The sequence below is a fragment of the Didymella exigua genome (genome assembly GCF_010094145.1).
Source record: "Didymella exigua CBS 183.55 unplaced genomic scaffold M421scaffold_12, whole genome shotgun sequence".
Lineage (NCBI taxonomy): Eukaryota > Fungi > Ascomycota > Dothideomycetes > Pleosporales > Didymellaceae > Didymella > Didymella exigua.
In genome coordinates, this window is record NW_022984786.1 from 101,855 (window position 1) to 118,668 (window position 16,814).

At 56.4% G+C, this 16,814-nt stretch overlaps 6 protein-coding genes across 6 annotated transcripts; 3 read left to right on the top strand and 3 right to left on the bottom strand.

The window, feature by feature from the left end:
- Positions 1–2,624: 2,624 nt before the first annotated feature.
- On the bottom strand, positions 2,625–3,512 carry M421DRAFT_420058 (uncharacterized protein). The gene is made up of 2 exons (XM_033592340.1): positions 3,281–3,512; positions 2,625–3,094 (listed from the first exon to the last, which is right to left on the bottom strand). Exons 1-2 carry the CDS (start codon positions 3,406–3,408, stop codon positions 2,911–2,913), a joined length of 312 nt encoding a protein of 103 aa, XP_033449077.1. The 5' UTR covers positions 3,409–3,512; the 3' UTR covers positions 2,625–2,910.
- A 4,304-nt stretch (positions 3,513–7,816) lies between these two features.
- On the top strand, positions 7,817–10,036 carry M421DRAFT_420060 (SGT1-domain-containing protein). The gene has a single exon (XM_033592341.1). The coding sequence runs from the start codon at positions 7,840–7,842 to the stop codon at positions 9,916–9,918; it is 2,079 nt and encodes a 692-aa protein (XP_033449078.1). The 5' UTR covers positions 7,817–7,839; the 3' UTR covers positions 9,919–10,036.
- Positions 10,037–10,335: 299 nt separating this feature from the next.
- M421DRAFT_61707 (DUF367-domain-containing protein) lies at positions 10,336–11,523 on the top strand (the record flags this gene model as incomplete). The annotated part of the gene is made up of 1 exon (XM_033595908.1): positions 10,336–11,523. The coding sequence occupies one exon, from the start codon at positions 10,336–10,338 to the stop codon at positions 11,521–11,523; it is 1,188 nt and encodes a 395-aa protein (XP_033449079.1).
- A 962-nt stretch (positions 11,524–12,485) lies between these two features.
- M421DRAFT_4669 (uncharacterized protein) lies at positions 12,486–13,793 on the bottom strand (the record flags this gene model as incomplete). The annotated part of the gene is made up of 1 exon (XM_033594700.1): positions 12,486–13,793. The coding sequence occupies one exon, from the start codon at positions 13,791–13,793 to the stop codon at positions 12,486–12,488; it is 1,308 nt and encodes a 435-aa protein (XP_033449080.1).
- A 171-nt stretch (positions 13,794–13,964) lies between these two features.
- Positions 13,965–15,556, top strand: M421DRAFT_140795 (uncharacterized protein). The gene has a single exon (XM_033587474.1). It carries the CDS (start codon positions 14,135–14,137, stop codon positions 15,218–15,220), a length of 1,086 nt encoding a protein of 361 aa, XP_033449081.1. The 5' UTR covers positions 13,965–14,134; the 3' UTR covers positions 15,221–15,556.
- A 335-nt stretch (positions 15,557–15,891) lies between these two features.
- M421DRAFT_4671 (uncharacterized protein) lies at positions 15,892–16,541 on the bottom strand (the record flags this gene model as incomplete). Its single annotated transcript, XM_033594701.1, has 2 exons — positions 15,892–16,169; positions 16,271–16,541. 2 exons carry the CDS (start codon positions 16,539–16,541, stop codon positions 15,892–15,894), a joined length of 549 nt encoding a protein of 182 aa, XP_033449082.1.
- Positions 16,542–16,814: the final 273 nt, after the last annotated feature.

Genomic DNA, 16,814 nt, shown 5'->3' on the forward strand with positions numbered 1-16,814 from the left:
CTTGGATAAAATTAATTGCTTGTGAACGAAGATGTAAGCGGCTATGAATTGGTGTAGCAGATAGGCTCCAGCTCGTGGATATTTCCAAGTGAATGGTACGAAGTGCGACTTGAGCCTCAAGTGCGCAGTGGCAAACCTTTATATCTACCCCTCTTCATCCCTACCAATCCAATATAACGGTCTCCTCACAATAGTGTCAACTCATCGGGCTTCCTGTTGTGATCCCTAGTCTGAATTGCGTGCTCGCATACCATTGATTCCGCGATCAGCGACCCCACCATTGCTGAACGACGCTGACGTAGGCCAACCTCGGTTACTTGCTCGCGTATCGTTATCAGTCTGGTCCTGTATGCTGCTCCTTTGGACTGATTGTTACAATATTGACACTCGTGCTAGTCGATCGAATGCGATTGTATTGCTACGAGGACGCTGTGGGGTAAAGAAGGCGACGTTGGCTTAAACAAGCGACGGACGACACCAGACAACCCACATTGAGGATAGGTACTTCGTACATGCCCTACTTCTCAAAAACACAGTGCTTCGAAGGCCCCGAACGATAAATGTCAGACCAACTGTTTCTCTGGTACAAAATTGCCATGAAGCCTCATCAGCCTGCGCATCCCTCAGATACCCGACTCGTGATGACTATTTTGAGCATTCTGATACTTGCACACTTGCGCCGCTCAGTACACAAGGCCACACGGGCATGTCTACATCACCTGGATACCTATATAGGATTCTCACGGCTTCAGGCATATGGTATGCATCAGTCGTTCATTCCGATGCGAACTTTTACTTCATTCTTGTCAGCTTCGGTTGGACATCGCGCGCCAATTCGTTCGAAGTCGGGCGTCTCAGGCAGTGATGTTGTCAAATGTAGAGATGAGGCTAATCTTTGCGCTTTATTACTTTTGGGGCTGCAGGTCATGCAAGCTGCGCCCACCTACACTGCCTCGTCACGAGCAGCGTACGCCAAACATTGTCTGTGCATATAAGCCAGCTGGGCTCCAAAACGCAGCAGCAGCCACTCCCCACGGCGACCATCGCACTGCGATATGGCAGATCTTCCATGTCGCTCGATATCTCCGGCATGTGTCTGCTGTCGCTGGAAGGGGGTGGTGTAGGCGGATACCCAACATAACATTGCTTCGGCTGAGAGACCTCATCGACACGGTCGATAACCTCTGCCAAAACAGCAGGCAATCATGCGTCAAGCCATGCCGACCCTTTGATATGATCTGTGGTTCTGGTAGAGGCAGGTGAGGAGCCATACACTTGCGAGGACTAGCTAATACTAATGCACGAAGTCTCATGACTATCATCCTTTGGCGATTCAGGATGTCTGTCGATGAGTGCCGCGATGAATCGCTAAAGCCGAACTCTCTAATGCTTGGAGCGAAACTTGTTACCGTCTTGATGCTCAGTAAGCGTTCAGATCTTAACTTGAGAGATATGGAAACGAAGCTTGAGGTGGTGGCTGCAAGGGCAGGTTCCTCTGCAACGACCCGCTTCCGTTATAAGTCAAACGCGTCACGAACGGAAGTAAAGTATGGTCTTATTGTTACTGCTGCTAATAACTGCAGTATCGTTTTGTCCGCGGAACAGGAAGCGTCAAAGAAATATCTAATGAAAAGTCATGTATCACCGTCGCAAACAACGACTTTTGCGTCACCATCAAAGGCCAGTTCGCAGAATAACATGCCGATTTGGCAAGTCGTCCGCGACGCGACTGTAGGCGCAGATGTACTTTAGGTCATTGAGTAGACTCGGACTGCAGGACCCATATCTCTCTTCAATCAGCGGTCTTAAATAGCACGACTGCCACGGCAAGGCTGATAATAGCGTCCCCCCACATTCAACCATGGAAGTCGAGAAAGAAGCCACGAAGATATGGGCGGCTACAATAGGCAATTCGCAACCCTCACGGAAGTGTGTTGTCTTAATTGATGCTGGTCAGTTGGATATCCGGACAGGAGAAAACGGTTATGCTACGCAGCCAGGTGCGATCCGAAAGCCAACCAATTGGGCCCATCAGAGAAATATGCACTTGGACCAGCATTGCTACTTTCACCTCAACTGGGGAGTTCCTCGAGAGCCAGGGATCTGAAGGGGTTCACACGAAGGGCTCTGACCACCGGACTAGGTCCGCTCCTGACACCGGATGTGGTACGGGATCTGGAAGCATGTGCTTTAAATCTGATGCAAAAGAGATGTAAATAGACGCTGTCTGGAATGCAGCGCACGACTATCATGGCCATTGACCATCCTGAGCTGACTTCGTTAAGCGAGAACACCAAGCAACTTTGCGGACCTTGTCATTGTAAGTCTAACTCGACGTGTCCGAAACAGAACTAATTGTTATCAGGAGGAGGCGGTCCAACTGTATGCTCGCAGAAGCCTCCAATGTGCAGACTCGGTAACCTTGGCCGCTGACGAAGCACCTCTGCCACCTGCCTTGCGACCTTCCTCTCCAGAGTCGTACTACTCATCTCTGGGATCGCCAGTACACTCCCAAGGGTGGCTTCACCAGCACCTAGTCTTCAAGAGGTAGCGAGGCAATTTCCTAGCCTCGTGATGTCCTCGGTGGCATCTATAACAGCTCCACGACTATCGTTGGCTCCGGAGTCGAGGAGTGTCCAAAGTATTGTGCTAGGGTCTTGTTCCGTGAGCGCTCATGAGAGCATATCACACTGAAACCTTGTAAGCTTTGCATGGTACATTTGCTCCCTGAAAGTACGAATTTTGGCATAGTCAGATCGATTGGAAAGAGGAACTCCATCATGAACCCCACCCCTTCGCATTACACTTCAAAGGTGCTCTCCTTCCGCAGCTCCAGACTCATAACTCCCGCCTCAGTCCCTCAATATGTATCGTGACGGCTTGTGAGCTAAGCCTGCGTCCCGCCCCCGCTCAACGTCTCTTCTCCCCAACCTTCTCCTCCAGCGTCCTAACATATCCCTCTATCCTCTGCACCGCACTCTGCAGCGCATAGATATCCTCGGTGAGCAGCTGGTTGCTAACGCGGTACTCATCGACAACGTAGTAGTACATGCCGGCGCCTGCGGTCGCGGTACCGAGCAGGAAGCCAAACAATCTATGACGAACTATCAGCTTGACTTCTCCTAGTTTTGCATGCACTCGAGGTGTTTGCTCGACTAAAGGAATTGGGATGCAGGTTGCAGTTGCGCAATTGCCGTGTTTGTGTTGTGGTGTTTGCATGAACACCACAGCATCCGCCTTGCCCTTTTGCATGCAAGTAAGGCGAGGGAAATAGACTCACCCTCCACGGAAAGCGCCAACAGGCCTCCTGACAGGCGCAACAAGCGGCCTCTCTTGTCTCAGGGCAGCGCTGGTCTGGAATCCGCGGGTCGCGGTCCTGAGCGCGCGGAGCGCTGAGCGGGATGCCATTGTACGTCGTGATCGAGCTCGAGATATGAATTGCGAAGTTTACAGGGCTTTGGGCGTCGAGTGCAGGGTGCAGAGGTGATGTGCTGCCTGTTTGCTGGTGACGTGATGGTGCTGAGAGCTCCCAGGTTCTCCGCCCGGGAGAGCTCGTGAGCTCTGACGCTGGACCCTGGATGGCCCTGGCCAATGAGCGTGGAGCTGAGCAGGCCGGTTCTGATTGGGGGGAGCATGCTCTTGCTCTTGCTCTGGCTTTGGAAATGCATAACCGAGCATCGTTGTAATTGGTGTTTACGTTGGAATGCTATACTGCAGTTTGCGATTATACACTGAAATGTTTGTAGCCAGCATGTGTGTACTTATGTAGACTTGGAATTCGATGGAGACAATTGTGCTGCCCTCAACTCTGGCTCTCTGGCTGCACTTGGTGATATCTCAGAAGGACGATATGAATATTGACAAGAGGCGAATCAGACTTTGGGCATATCCTGAGCCAGAACACAACAACAACAACAATACGAATGTTGTTGGCAAGTTGGCCGAACGCCACCCATGCATAACGATACCAAACGCCCTGTCAGATCTATGACTATCAGTCGAGCATGAGTTTCTATCTCGCGGCCTTCAAACCCGCGCCAGACTTCCTTCCACTCTGTCTGCGCATACTCGCCAGCTTTTGCCTCAACTGCTCATGAATCTTGCGGTTCTCTGCCCAACCGTCGCTCAGCTTTTGCATTCTTAATGCCGCAATGACAGCCAGTGCGGCCGACTTGAGCTTAGGCCGGCGCTCCTGAATAGTGATGTCAGGTGTGATACCCATCTGCGAGATGAGGTTGAGGTCTTGCTGGTTACTGTGATACTATTAGATGTGACCGGAAGCGTGATGGGACTGGAACATACCATTCATTGTAAGTCTGAATTTGCATGAGGAAGAAGCGCTTCTGGTACCCGAGCGCTTCACGGAATAACTCGGCGCGTGAACAGCGGGCGCGCAGAAACTGTATCTGTTTGGCGAGGCCATTGATCTCCTTGATGTGGCGCTTCTCGAGAGCCTGCGATTGCGCATCGAGATCGTATGCCTCGTGTTGTGCCTTCTGCTGCACAGCCTTGGCCGAGGCCTGCAGCAGACGGAGCTGCGACTCCTTCTCGCGCAGACGTGATTCCAAGTCTCGCCATTCACGCTCCCTCGACGTATTCTCCTCGTGCTGGGCAGCTTTGATCTCACTCTGGATCCTACGGTGCTGGAAATCTTTCTCGCGCAGCCGGGACTCAAGGTCGTACAGCTTGTTCTCCAAAGCTGCCTTCTCTTCGCGTTGCGCGGCGCGCGACTCAGACTGCGTGGAGACAACCTGATTCTCCTTCTCACGAAGCATCGACTCCAAAACAATAATCTTGTCTTCGAGCGAAGCCTTCTCCTCGAGCACCTCATCAGCATCTTCCTGAAGTACCTCAAGCTCGTCCTCATACTCCTGCTTCTGGCGTTTCGCACTATCCTTCAGCTCTTCGAGAGCCTCGAGTCGTTCTTCTGCCAGCTGTTGAATGGAGTCGACCTGGCGTCTCTGTGCGTTGATCTCTTCACGCAGGTTCTCGAGCTCATCGTCACGCTTACGCACAAGATCTTGCATGACATCAATCTGCGTGTCAGGCTCGTCGGCGTGGTTACGCATAGCATCGAGCTCGGCGTCACGCTCAGAAACGGCCTTGCGGACTATCTCCAGTTCGCGCGTTCGGTCGCTGAGATCGCTCTTGAGCTTCTTAAGCTCACCAAGCGCCGCCTCTTGCGTGTCGATCTTGCGTTGGAATGCAGCAACATCGCGCTCTCGCGACTGCAGCGTCGACTGGAGACTCAACAGGTCGCGAGACAGAGCATCTCTCTCGCGTGTGATCTTCTGCAGAGCCTCTATCTGTGTGTCCTTACCAGACATGGTCGAACGCAAGGTGCGCATCTCGCGCTCGATATCGTCGCGTTCTTGGCGAAGAGTGGCAACCAGGGTGTCGCGATCGTTATTTCCGCGGTTGAGCCTGTCAACTTGCGCGTCCTTGTCCGCCATCCTCGATGTGAGGATGTCCCGCTCGCGTCGAAGATCTGACAGCTCGCGTGATAACGAGTCGCGTTCTTGCAATGCTTTGCTGATGGCATCGGCTTGCGCGCTCTTGCTTGTAAGCGTAGACCGAAGGCCTTGGATCTCCTGCGTAGCATCATCACGCTCGCGGCGAAGCTGGTTGAGGTCCCCGAGGTCACGATCCTTCTGTGTGAGCGTTTGTCGCAACTGCTGTAGCTGCTGCTCGTAATCGGACGCGTCGCGCTGCAGACGAGTTATCTGTTGCATAGAGTCCTGAAACTGTCGACGGTAGTCCTCCAGCTCATCCGCCCGGGACTCGGCAGCATCGACCCTCGATTGAAGAAGCTCGATCTCAACGCCCTTCTCGCGCGCCAGGTCGACGACCTTCTGTTGGGCGTCATTAGCAGATTGTCGTGCAAGCTGGACTTGGTTGTCCCCCTTCGATTCTGCCAGCTGTACCCGTTCGTGCAGAGCGTCGAGCTCAGCATCTTTCTCGCTCTGGATTGTGTTCATTCGTCGTTGGAGCTCCTTGATATCGGCGTCCTTTTCGCGTTCAAGCGTCCGTAAGCGTTCTTCGACAGAGGAGATCTCGTGTCGTTTCTGTGTCTCCGCCGCTTCAAGCTCACGTTCAGCTTCGTCTAGCTGTTGCTCGAGTTCGCGGATTTCCTGGTCGTTGCCCTTTGCCGCAGCATCAAGCCTGTCTTGTAACCTCTCGATCTCAGCCTCCTTCACACGTTCGAGCGAACGCAGCTGGTCTTCCAGATCCTCAATCTTCTCGTTCTGCTCATCAATCTGATCGCTCTTTGACTGCAATTGCCGCTCCATATCGACGACGTCTCTGTCTCTGGTTTGTGAGGCTGAGTGAAGCTGGGATTCAAGCTCGATCACCCGTTCTGCCTCCTTCTGAAGTCGACGATTCTGTTCCTCCAGCTCAGCAATGCGCTCAACCTGCTCTTGTAGTCGGCGGTTGTCCTGCTCCAACTGGTCGACATGTGCGACCCGTTGCTGTAGCTCTCGCGCGCTCCGCTCGAGGTCTGTGATGCGCTCGGCCTGTTGCCTGAGTTGGCGGTCCTTCTCCTCGACATCGGCCGATGACGAGCCTTGCGCGTTCCTCAATTTGTTTTCCAGCTCTTCAATTTGGTCCTCGTGCTCGTCCAACAACTGGTCCCGGCGCGCGACCTCAGCCTGTGCACCTTCCAGCTCCGCGCTGACCTTCTCGAGCTCGTCTTCTGCACTGCGTGCCTCTTCCAGCTTGTCCTCCAAACGCTCGATCTCTGCAGCGCGTTCTTCGGCCAGACGGCGCAGCTCGTCCATCTCCTCGCGCATTCCTGCATCGGCATGCCGCTTCTTGACCTTCTCCGCGTAGTCGCGCAGCTGCTGCTTGTAGCTCTCAAGTTCCTTTTCAGCAGCCTTCAGGTCCTTCGAGTATTGCTTGATGTCCCGCGACATGGTCACCTTCTCTGATTTGAGGTTGACGTTCTCTTCCATGGTTCTGATGTTGAACTCTGGGCCCATCTTCTTGAGGTTCTCTTCCAGAAAGTGAATCTTCAGCTTAAGACCGAAGTTCTCCTTGTCGATCTGCTCCAGTCGGGCTTCCTGCTCGCGTAGCGTGAGGACGTTGCCATTGCCGTTGCCCATGTCGAGTTCGCCCTCGGCGCGTCGTGGCAGAGCCATGGGGGTGCTCATCGCGCTTGAGCTGGGGTCGGGCAGCTGTGTGCGACCGTCGATGGAGTGGTCGAAAGAGCTGGAATGCATGTCGAGAGCGCTGGCTTCGGGCAGCGGCGAGTCGCTCACTCGGAACCCATTCTTCAGGGCGGCTGGGGTGGCCATCTTGCCGGGAAGCAGGCCGGACACCTGGCGGGTGCGGTTGGCGGTTGCGCTCTTCAGCATGGGCGTAAACTCGTTCTTTGCGTTGGGGTTGCGCAGGGCGGCGAGCGGATTGCGGGGAGTGCGTGCGCCGCTCATCTTCTTAAAGAGCTCGTCGCGGCCAGCCGGCGCCTGAAACGACTCTTCTCTGCTGAACGAGAGGTCATGCTGAGTGAAGCGCGTCGCGTCGCCCACCTCGGTGCCCGGCGTCTGCGGGAGGAAATTCGCCATTATCGATGTTGTCTGCTAGAGTATGCGCATGAAGGAGGGAGAGAAATGTCAGTCGTCGGCTTGCGCCCGCCTCAATCAGCAGAGGATGTGCATGCAGGTGTGTTATCGAGTCGTGCCCAAGGTGGAGTGCATTGTTTGTTGTTGGCCGCATTGAGATTAGGGTCCGAAAGTGGAAGGGCCGAGAAAGGCGGGTGCTGCCTTCAGCCAGTCACGTCACTGGTTCGCCGCCCCATCACAACTTTTTGTAACCGTACGTCTGCGATGCCCACCACTCAACATGGACTCTGGTGACGGTCTGAAGTGGTTTGGCGAAGGCTTTGACGGCTTTCCGAAGAAACTCCCGGAAGACGTCGTAGAATACATCATCTTCATCATCGACACTAGACTGTCAGACATACAGACCAGAGAGCGTCTGCAGGCCTTCCAACGTGCGCTGCAGGACTTGAAGAAGAAATTCTTGAAAGAGTACATCTGGCAGCGAGATGAGATCAAACTCGATCTTGTAAGGGAAAACGACCGTTGGCTCTTGAAAGGGCAGACCAACTACGGCGACAGTGTTGCTGATGAGTGGCTAATTGTATACTTCCTGCGCGAGCTAAGTAGAGAGTTCAAGGATGCATGGATACGTATTTACGATACAGACGGCGAGTTCCTGCTCATTGAAGCCGCAAACGCGCTACCGAAATGGCTCACTCCAGAGGTGGCAGAGCACCGAGTCTGGATCAACACGCATCGAATGCTCATCATTCCTCTAGGAAAAGAGGAGGAACCGGCGCCACTCAAGCTGTCTGATGCATTCACTATACTCGGTGATACACCAGGCCGACCACAGCAATACCCTAGAGTCGAGAAAGAGGCCTTTCACCGCCTCAAGAATTACCCAACCGCCATTGCAGAGAACCAGCACCACGCTACCATTCCCTTGCCACGCAAGGTAGCACACATCCTACACACAAACCCGTCTTACATCTCATCCGCAGTTGAGGCCTTCTACCTCCGAGACCCCATCTCGCTGCGTCTTCTGCAGCCCGAGAAGTCCAAATCAGCGCTTGTCTTCCCGCCTGAAGACTTTGTGTCTGTTAGTGTACGCTTCACAAAAGTGCTGTATGCCCAGCTCTTGGGTCAGCACTGGAATCCAACACCTCAGTACGAGTCAGCCATTGATTTGCTAGTCAAGTCTGGTCACCCACAGGAGAAGAGCGAGGTAGCAATCAAGCTCAGCGCAGGCATGCAAATTCTTGCTTCGCACACCCTCTTCGCCGACAAGAAGGCCGTACGCGAGATCAACCTTCTCCTGGAAGACATGGAATCAGGCGACGATACTGTACCCACGGATGCCGAGATTGCCACATGGCCTGAGCGCGAGGACGACGAGAGCTGGCTAGACATTGACTTCTCCGAGTTCGAGAAGGAGCTCCAGGGCAAAGGGGGTGACAAAGGCTTCGGCGACAAAAACGCCCAGGACAACCTGAAGAAGATGGTAGAGCGATTCAACACATTCCTCGCAGACGACCAGGCCGGACACGAGGGTGCAAATGCGGTCGAGCGAGATCCCATGGATGAGGATAATGACTCGGACCCAGGGCGTGGATGGGAGGATCCTGAGAGTAGCTCAGATGATGACGAAGAGGAACAGACTGGCGCGTCTACATCACCGTCAAGCACGAAACCTGCATCTCAACCTGAAGCGCGGATCAAGTCGAAGGCCGCAAGAGCTGACGACGAAGACGACGATTCTGGAAGCGAGTCCGAGGAAGAAGAAGAAAACCAGGCAGCCATCGACGCCGAGTACGCCGAATACGAAAAGTACTTCGAGAAGTACATGACACTCCCTCCTCACGAAAAGGCAATGCTCACCGAGGATGCACGCGAATTGGCACGCGCACAGGACGCCGAGAACGAAGAGGACGAAGAGATCCGAAAGCTGACCGAGGCCATGGAAGCCGAGCTCTTCGGCCACGGAGCACTTAACCTAAATCCTCCCGCGGAGAAGGCTTCGAAGACACTCAAGAGCGTCGAGAAAGCGGGAAAAGTAGACAAGGGTAAAGCCAAAGCCAAAGTTTCGTTCGCCGAGCCCGAAGATGACGTCGAAGAGATCGACCGCGGAGGGAGAGAAGAGGGGGACGAGGAACTTCTAGACGAAGATTACAATCTTGTGCAAAACATGCTCGCTGCTTTCAAGGGCCAGGCTGGCGCTGCTGGGCCGGCGGGTAACATGTTGAGGGCCATGGGTATTCAGTTACCGCAGGATGCGGATGACGAAGTGCAAGGCTCTGGGAGCAAGGGCTATAGTAACGTTGGCGAGGGGAGGGCGAGTGAGAATCCGATGAGGAAGCAGGATTGGTATATGAAGTAGGAGAAACGACCAAGAAAAATAGTCCACATGCCATTGTTTCAACATCGAAACAATACGACAAGATTGAACCGATGTGCATGAAAGAAATAACATATGCAGCTGCCATATTTGACGAATTAGCCCTCTACTACCTATTGCTACAACTTTCTATCTCTCCCAAGACTCATGCAATCACCTTCTAAATGCCTGCAAACTGTACATTAAACCCCGAGGCGTCAGTACTATCTACAGCAACGCTACCTCCAATCAGACTACGTCTCATAGGCAAGCGATACTGTAAAGAAGACGCGATGTCACACGTCACTGGACCCTGGTTTTAGCGCCATCGCGTCAATCATCATAGATTTCCCCCTCCAAACTTCACAACCCCGCCCCACACCATTCCCGCACGACAAAGACAAACCACAATCGCTCAGAATGGTCCGCCACAAGAAAGACTTCAAGTCGAACAACAAATACTCGGCTCGAGGAGGAAGAGGGAGGGGAGGAAAGCCCGTAGGCGCAGGGCCACCACGTCCCCGCCGTGACTCCGAGTCCGAGTCCGAAAACAGCGACGCCGAAAACCCTCGTCCGAGGAAGCCGGAGTTCAAGGCAGCATGCTGGGACCTGGGGCATTGCGATGCGAAACGATGCTCGGGCAAGAGGCTCATGCGTCTAGGAATGATGAGGGAGCTTCATGTTGGCCAGAAGTTCGCGGGCGTGGTCGTCAGTCCCAAGGGCAAGAAAATCGTGTCGAGAGAGGACAAGGAGTTGTTGGATCAATACGGCGCTGCGGTTGTCGAGGCAAGCTGGAATAGGATTGACGAGGTGCCATTCGGCAAGATCGGTGGCAAATGCGAGCGCTTGCTGCCGTACCTCGTTGCGGCGAACCCCACCAACTACGGAAAGCCATGGAGATTGAACTGTGTCGAGGCACTCGCGGCGTGCTTCTACATTTGCGGTCACTCAGATTGGGCTGAGGATATTCTGTCAACGTTCTCCTACGGTCGAGCATTTCTAGACATCAACGCTGCGCTGCTCAAGCGCTACGAAGCGTGCGAAAACGAGGAGCAGATCAAGAAGGCAGAGGAAGCCTGGCTTGCAAAGATCGAACAGGAGTTTGAGCAAGCCAGAGCCGAGAAGGAGGACGGTGCCGAAGACGATGTCTGGGCTGGCGGAAATCAGAACAGGCGCATCATCGATGAGTCGGACGAGGATGAGGATGACGAGGAAGATGAGGATGAAGACGAAGTGGATCCACGGAACCCATACGATCTTCCGCCATCTGATGATGAAGAAGAGATGGCAGAGCTCCGTCGACGTGTCCTAGCGTCAAAGCCTTTCGCCAACCCCTCCAAGAACAACGACGAGGACGAAGAAGATTCCAAGAAAGCCCCCGAACGTATACCGCGTACTGAACCAGCGCCAAAGCAAGAGGCGGACGAGAAGAGCGACGTCTCGAACGACGACGGTGGAGATGACGACGAGTTCGACGCCTTCATGAACGCTCAACCCACAACAGACAGGACCGGCATTACAGGCAAGCAGAGGCAGAAGGCGTTGGACAAGCAGACCGCCACCTTCTCGAGTGGCAAAGTCAATGCTCCCAGCCGGCAGGGTTACTAGGAGTGATAGACATACATCTCGGAGGCTCAATGAAACTCATACGTGAAAGGCGGATAAGCTGTCCGTTCGGCAGACAATCTTGCCTGACACACACCTTGTTGCAGTAGCGACGCGTCAACCCTACCCTCGATGCGTGACATGAACATCAAGAAACTCAGTACATTGCATTCTCAGGCAAACATTCCCTCCAGAGCAACCCGAAGGAGAAGGCACGACGAGCTTGTCTTGGACTGCACAGGACAACGCAACGACCGCTGCACCTGGACTGGAAGACCCGCGCCGGTACGCACAACCCAGACATTCCGCCGCGCCCACCCCCGAACAAGAGTGAGCTGTTGCGCCCGAACAAGAGTGAGCTGTTGCGCCCGAACAAGAGTGAGCTGTTGCGCCCGAACAAGAGTGAGCTGTTGCGGGCAAGGCTGCAACTCTATTCGCAGGTTTGCAATCATCTGAGCTGGACTTCGGACCCGCCTTGGGGCGTCACGTGATTAGAGTATGCGGCGTGGGAGCTGTGGCGATGCCGGGTGGTGCGGCGACGAGGTCGAGTTGCGCAGTATCCATGTGCAGCGGGAGGTGTGTATTGACAGCAGCAGCAGCGGGAGCGAGGGCGGGTTTCGGAGGGTGGTGCGTGCGAGTGCGGAGGGAGCGTGGGGGTTGGTGCGGAGGGAGCGTGGGGGATAGAGAGGGGGGTTGGTGCGGAGAGGAGGGTTAGTGCAGAGAGGAGGGTTAGTGCAGAGAGGAGGGTTAATGCAGAGAGGAGGGCTAGTGCAGAGAGGAGGGCTAGTGCGGAGAGGATTTTGTAGGGGGGTAATGGTCTGGGTTGGCGTCTGCGAGACGCAGGCTGGCATTGCAGTCTCTTGCGTGGTGACGGTTGCGCGTGTCCAGCTTCCTCCCGCTACCGTCTCACACAATATCTCGCATAGACTCGCTAGTATCACGTGCCTCGCGCTCTTGTGCCCGCCTCACACGACGCGGCCATGCAGCGCGCGATGAAAGTGCCCGTAGTTCCCACGCCCGTCCTTGCCGCTCTCTCCACCGCTCTTGTTGTCCATGACCGCAAAGACCACGTCCTCCCACCACCCGCCCTGGAACTCGGGCTCGCAGAAGACCTGCAGGAAGCACTGCGCCACGTCCGTCGGCGGGTTCGCAAAGACACCGCACCCCAGCGCGCCGAGCACGAGTCTGCCGTGTCCCATGCGCGCAGCCAGGCGCAGAGAGACCCTGATCTTGCGCTTTGTTTCTGCGTGCTGAGCTGGGTCCGCGAACCGAGCGCCGTCGGCGGTCAGCGTGGGGTGTCGGAGTGCAGCGACGCTGAGCACAGAGGCCACGGGCAAATCGAGAGCCTTGTCCGGGTAGAGCGTGTGTCCGGCTGTCGTGGCGGCGCGGATGATCAGCACCGAGGGCGTGTAGATTACGCTCAGCGAGGGCAGCGGGTAGAATGCGCGGTGGAGTGAGCGGTAGAGCGAAGACCGGTAGCAGAGCGATTCTTCTTGGGCCATGGCGCCGGTTTGCCAGCCGCCGCCTGGGTGTCGCTCGGAGGCGAGGTTGAGGACGAGGACGGGGGATGGGGTGAGGCGGGAGAAGGGTGGGATGGTGTACGTTTTGGCCTTTGGGGTTGGCTTAGAAGCCGTGGTTTTCTGGGACAGTTTTGCAGGTTCGGCTTTCTGAGGGGGTCTTGCGGACAGGTCCCACGAAGGAGCCGTGGGCTGGGGCTGGGGTTGGGCGACTGGATGGCCGTCCAGGTCCATCTCGTCGTCCTCTGTGGACGACGAGGCTTCACGTTCGCTGTCATATGGGCCAGATGTCGCTGCGGGAAGGGTGCTCAAATGGCGCTGAGCTTTGTACGCTGGCTGGAGCTCAATTGCAGCATCGAGCGAGTCCTGATCCAGCACGCGTATTCTGGTTCCTGTGCTGCCAGCATCCTCGTCGCCAGCGGGGAGGACATATCCTGGACAGTCTGCGGGGTCCAGCGGAGCGAGTGCATCCAGGTCGTAGACGGCAGACACATCAGCCCCGAAGCCAGGCAGCGATTTGAGTGCAGCTGGAAGGACGTCCTTGGTCTCCTGTGCTACTTTCTTGAGCTCCCTGTTGCGTGCTGATTTGCCACCGCGATGCTGGCCGCGCGTGCTGGGGGTGGAGCTGCCGCCACGAGAGTGGTAGGGTCCAGGTCTGCGTCCCTGTCGGTCGCTGTCTGGTCGTTGGTCTTCACTGCGAGAGCCGCTCGACCCTGGGTCCTTCTTGAAGAAGGCGGTGATGGGGCTCTGTTGCATGGTGACAGCACCCGCACGTGATGCTGACGCAATCCAGCTGGGAGAGAGCCTGCAGGTTCTGCGGTGAATGCGAGCACGGAACGAGGCAAGTCACAGTCATGAGCTGGACATGTCAGGCGAGTCAGTCGACGCTACGATCAGGCAACAAGCAGGGAGAAGGAAGCGCAATGGAGATGACTACATGTGTGCATCCTCGGTCCGCTACACAACGCAGGGCCACTGCCAGACGGCGACCGTAGGGTGACGGTGAAGTGGCAGAAGGCGTCCACCAGTAGTGACAGGCGGCCTCCACCAGTAACAGGCGGTCGTTCTCCGCAAGTCGTCCAGTGCCGCGCTGGGCGATGCAGGGAACTTCAGCCCGCTGCCCCACTTCGCTGACGCAATCACGGGCGCATGCGCTCACCAGTCAACGGCAACGGCAACAGCAACAGCAACAGCAACAGCAACGCTTCTGCACTTTCGGTGACGGCGCCCGCCCTGCCCCTCGCGCCCATGTAAAGGCCACAGCCGGCGAAATGCCACCGATGCAGCTTGCCCACCCCTCGCCGAAGCGCAAGCGCGACCAGCCGCAGCAGATTCCGCTGCTCAACACGGCCCTGGCCATCCGACCCGCACACACCCCACCACGACGAGACAGTCCCGCACCGTCGTCTGGCCCCGACAGCCCCAGAAATGCAGTCGCAGACCAGCTGCGGGGGATGACGCTCATCGCCACCGCGGCCATTCCCATGTCCCCGCTCACGCCCACGGACAATGTGACACGCAAGAAGCCGAAGCTTGGCGCCCTGGACGTCGACGACGGGGACGGCCCCAGTGCGCAGACCGCACAGGCGCATACCAAGCCCCGCAACAAGGTCGGGATTCTGGACGCTGCTGCACTCGGACCTGTGCTGGACGCCGCTCGAGAGATCCCGGAGACACCCCAAGCGCCGCGACCCCGCATCGTGACAGACACGGCCGCTTTTGCGCAACCCCGCACGTTGGTGTCGTCATGTGGTAGCACTCGTTCGTCACAGACATGGCCCAGCAGCCAGACCAGCGACGCATCAGCATCAACAGACCGGTCACAGTCACAGCCGCGACCGCAGTCTTCAACGCCCCCACCCTCCGCCCTCACGTGGCAGGACGACGAGATCACGGGCCACCTCACGGGCCCCGCCAACGACCCAGACGACGACGGCACTGGACTGAACGGGATTGGGTTCAAGCCGACGCCTGCGATTGCCTACCAGCGCGCGCAGAGGCGCAAGCAGCAGCTGCAAGACTGGAAGGCCAGGGAAACCCGCGAAGCCCGCGCCAAGCGCAGCCAGAGACGGAACCGCGGCGTCGGTGCTCGGCCGCGCGTATCTAGAGAATCGACTGTCGAGAGAGAGGCGCCGCACCAGCTCCTGGAGGTGCCTCGACGAAAGGTGCAGTTCTCCGTGTGAGCTGGCAGACGAGACGGGATGGGACGAGACGGGATGGGACGAGACGAGACGGGAGGAGACGAGACGGGAGGAGACGAGACGGGACGGGACAAGACGAGACGGGATGGGACGAGACGAGACGGGAAGATGAAAAGACGAGACAAGAGACGAGAAGATGACAAGACGAGAAGATGACAAGACGAGAAGATGGCAAGACGAGAAGATGGCAAGACGAGAAGATGGCAAGACGAGAAGATGGCAAGGAAGTAATGTAATGAGGGGATCTGCGATGACATGGAGAGCAAGACGAGACGACTAACGACAGCAACATGACGAACGCTCGCTTGGCTTCTGGGGTACGAGGTTTAGGATTCACGGATCACGGCGTATGGCGACAGGAGCATTGTTTGTTTCCTTGTTTTGTCTTGTCTTGTTTGGTTCGGTTCGGTTCGGTTCAGGTCGCCCGCTGATGCGGACGCATATCATACAGACCTACAGACTCGTACACGTTCTATACATAGACTTTGAATAACATGACCACCCGACTCAGGTCTTCTTCCATCCCTCTCACCGTCCCTCTCACCACAACTTGACGTCTTCTTATACCAATAACCCCAAGCTCTCTTCCATCCCCCGCGTCACCAGAGCCTGACATCTTCTCATACTAATACACCCAGGTCTCCTTTCGTTCCTCACCAGAACTTGACGTTCTTCTCATACCAATACCCCCAGCTCTTCCGCCGCTCCTCCTCCCTCTGCCGCTCCGCCTGCTGCCGCTCGTACTCCTCCTTTTGCCGCCGCCGCGCCTCCTTCTTGGCCTCGATGTTGGCCCGCTTCTGCGTCATCAGCTCCTGCGCCTGCTTGATCCCGGCCTTCTCCTTGGACCGGTAGTACTGGCACACCTGGTACGAGACGACGGACACGCCGCACCACGTCGCCACGGCCCAGTTGGACGCCGTCAGCACGGGTCCTGCGAGTGTTAGCATCGCTCCAGCTCCGACTCCAACCCACACCTCCTCACTCGAGCGAACGTAGACTCCGAGTCGGATCTAGTGGAATGTAGCAACGTACTCCCTATTATCCCCGCGACAGCACCCCCCGCAAACCCCGCCGCCAGCCCCTGCAGCTGCGAGTCGCGCACGCACGGCCGCTTGTGGAAGTTCATGTAGTACTCGGGCCCCAGCGACCGCACCGCGTCCATGTACGACGGCCCCGCGCCGTCGAGCTTCTCGCCGCCCGCTGTGTGCGCCGTCCCGCCGGGCATGCTGTTTGCGGGCCCGCGCGGTGGTGGTGGTGGTGAGAGCTGCGCTGGTTGCGCCGTTTGTAGGTCGGATTCTGACATGGTCGCTGCGTGGGGGACTCGGAGCGAGAGAGAGAAAGAGAGAGAATATATATATATATAATTATCTGTGTGTGTGTGCGGATGGAGGCCCTCGAATGGCTGGGCGGTGAGGTGGTGGGCGAGCTGGCTCGGTGGTGGTGCGGAAAGCGCCGAAGAAATGTTGATGATGATGCACACTTCCTGCACGGCCGATGCATCTCCACTTGGCGAATGCGGTATGGCGCTGCATTTCCACTTTAGCGAATACGGTATAGCGCCACGCGACCGACGCGA

Excerpts from the sequence above, each read along its gene's own strand:
- M421DRAFT_420058 (XM_033592340.1), bottom strand. The coding sequence starts at position 3,408 with ATGGCATCCCGCTCAGCGCTCCGCGCGCTCAGGACCGCGACCCGCGGA. Across the intron at positions 3,095-3,280 it reads GTTGGCGCTTTCCGTGGAGG|ATTGTTTGGCTTCCTGCTCG; the intron begins GTGAGTCTATTT and ends AGTTCGTCATAG.
- M421DRAFT_420060 (XM_033592341.1), top strand. The coding sequence starts at position 7,840 with ATGGACTCTGGTGACGGTCTGAAGTGGTTTGGCGAAGGCTTTGACGGC.
- M421DRAFT_140795 (XM_033587474.1), top strand. The coding sequence starts at position 14,135 with ATGCAGGGAACTTCAGCCCGCTGCCCCACTTCGCTGACGCAATCACGG.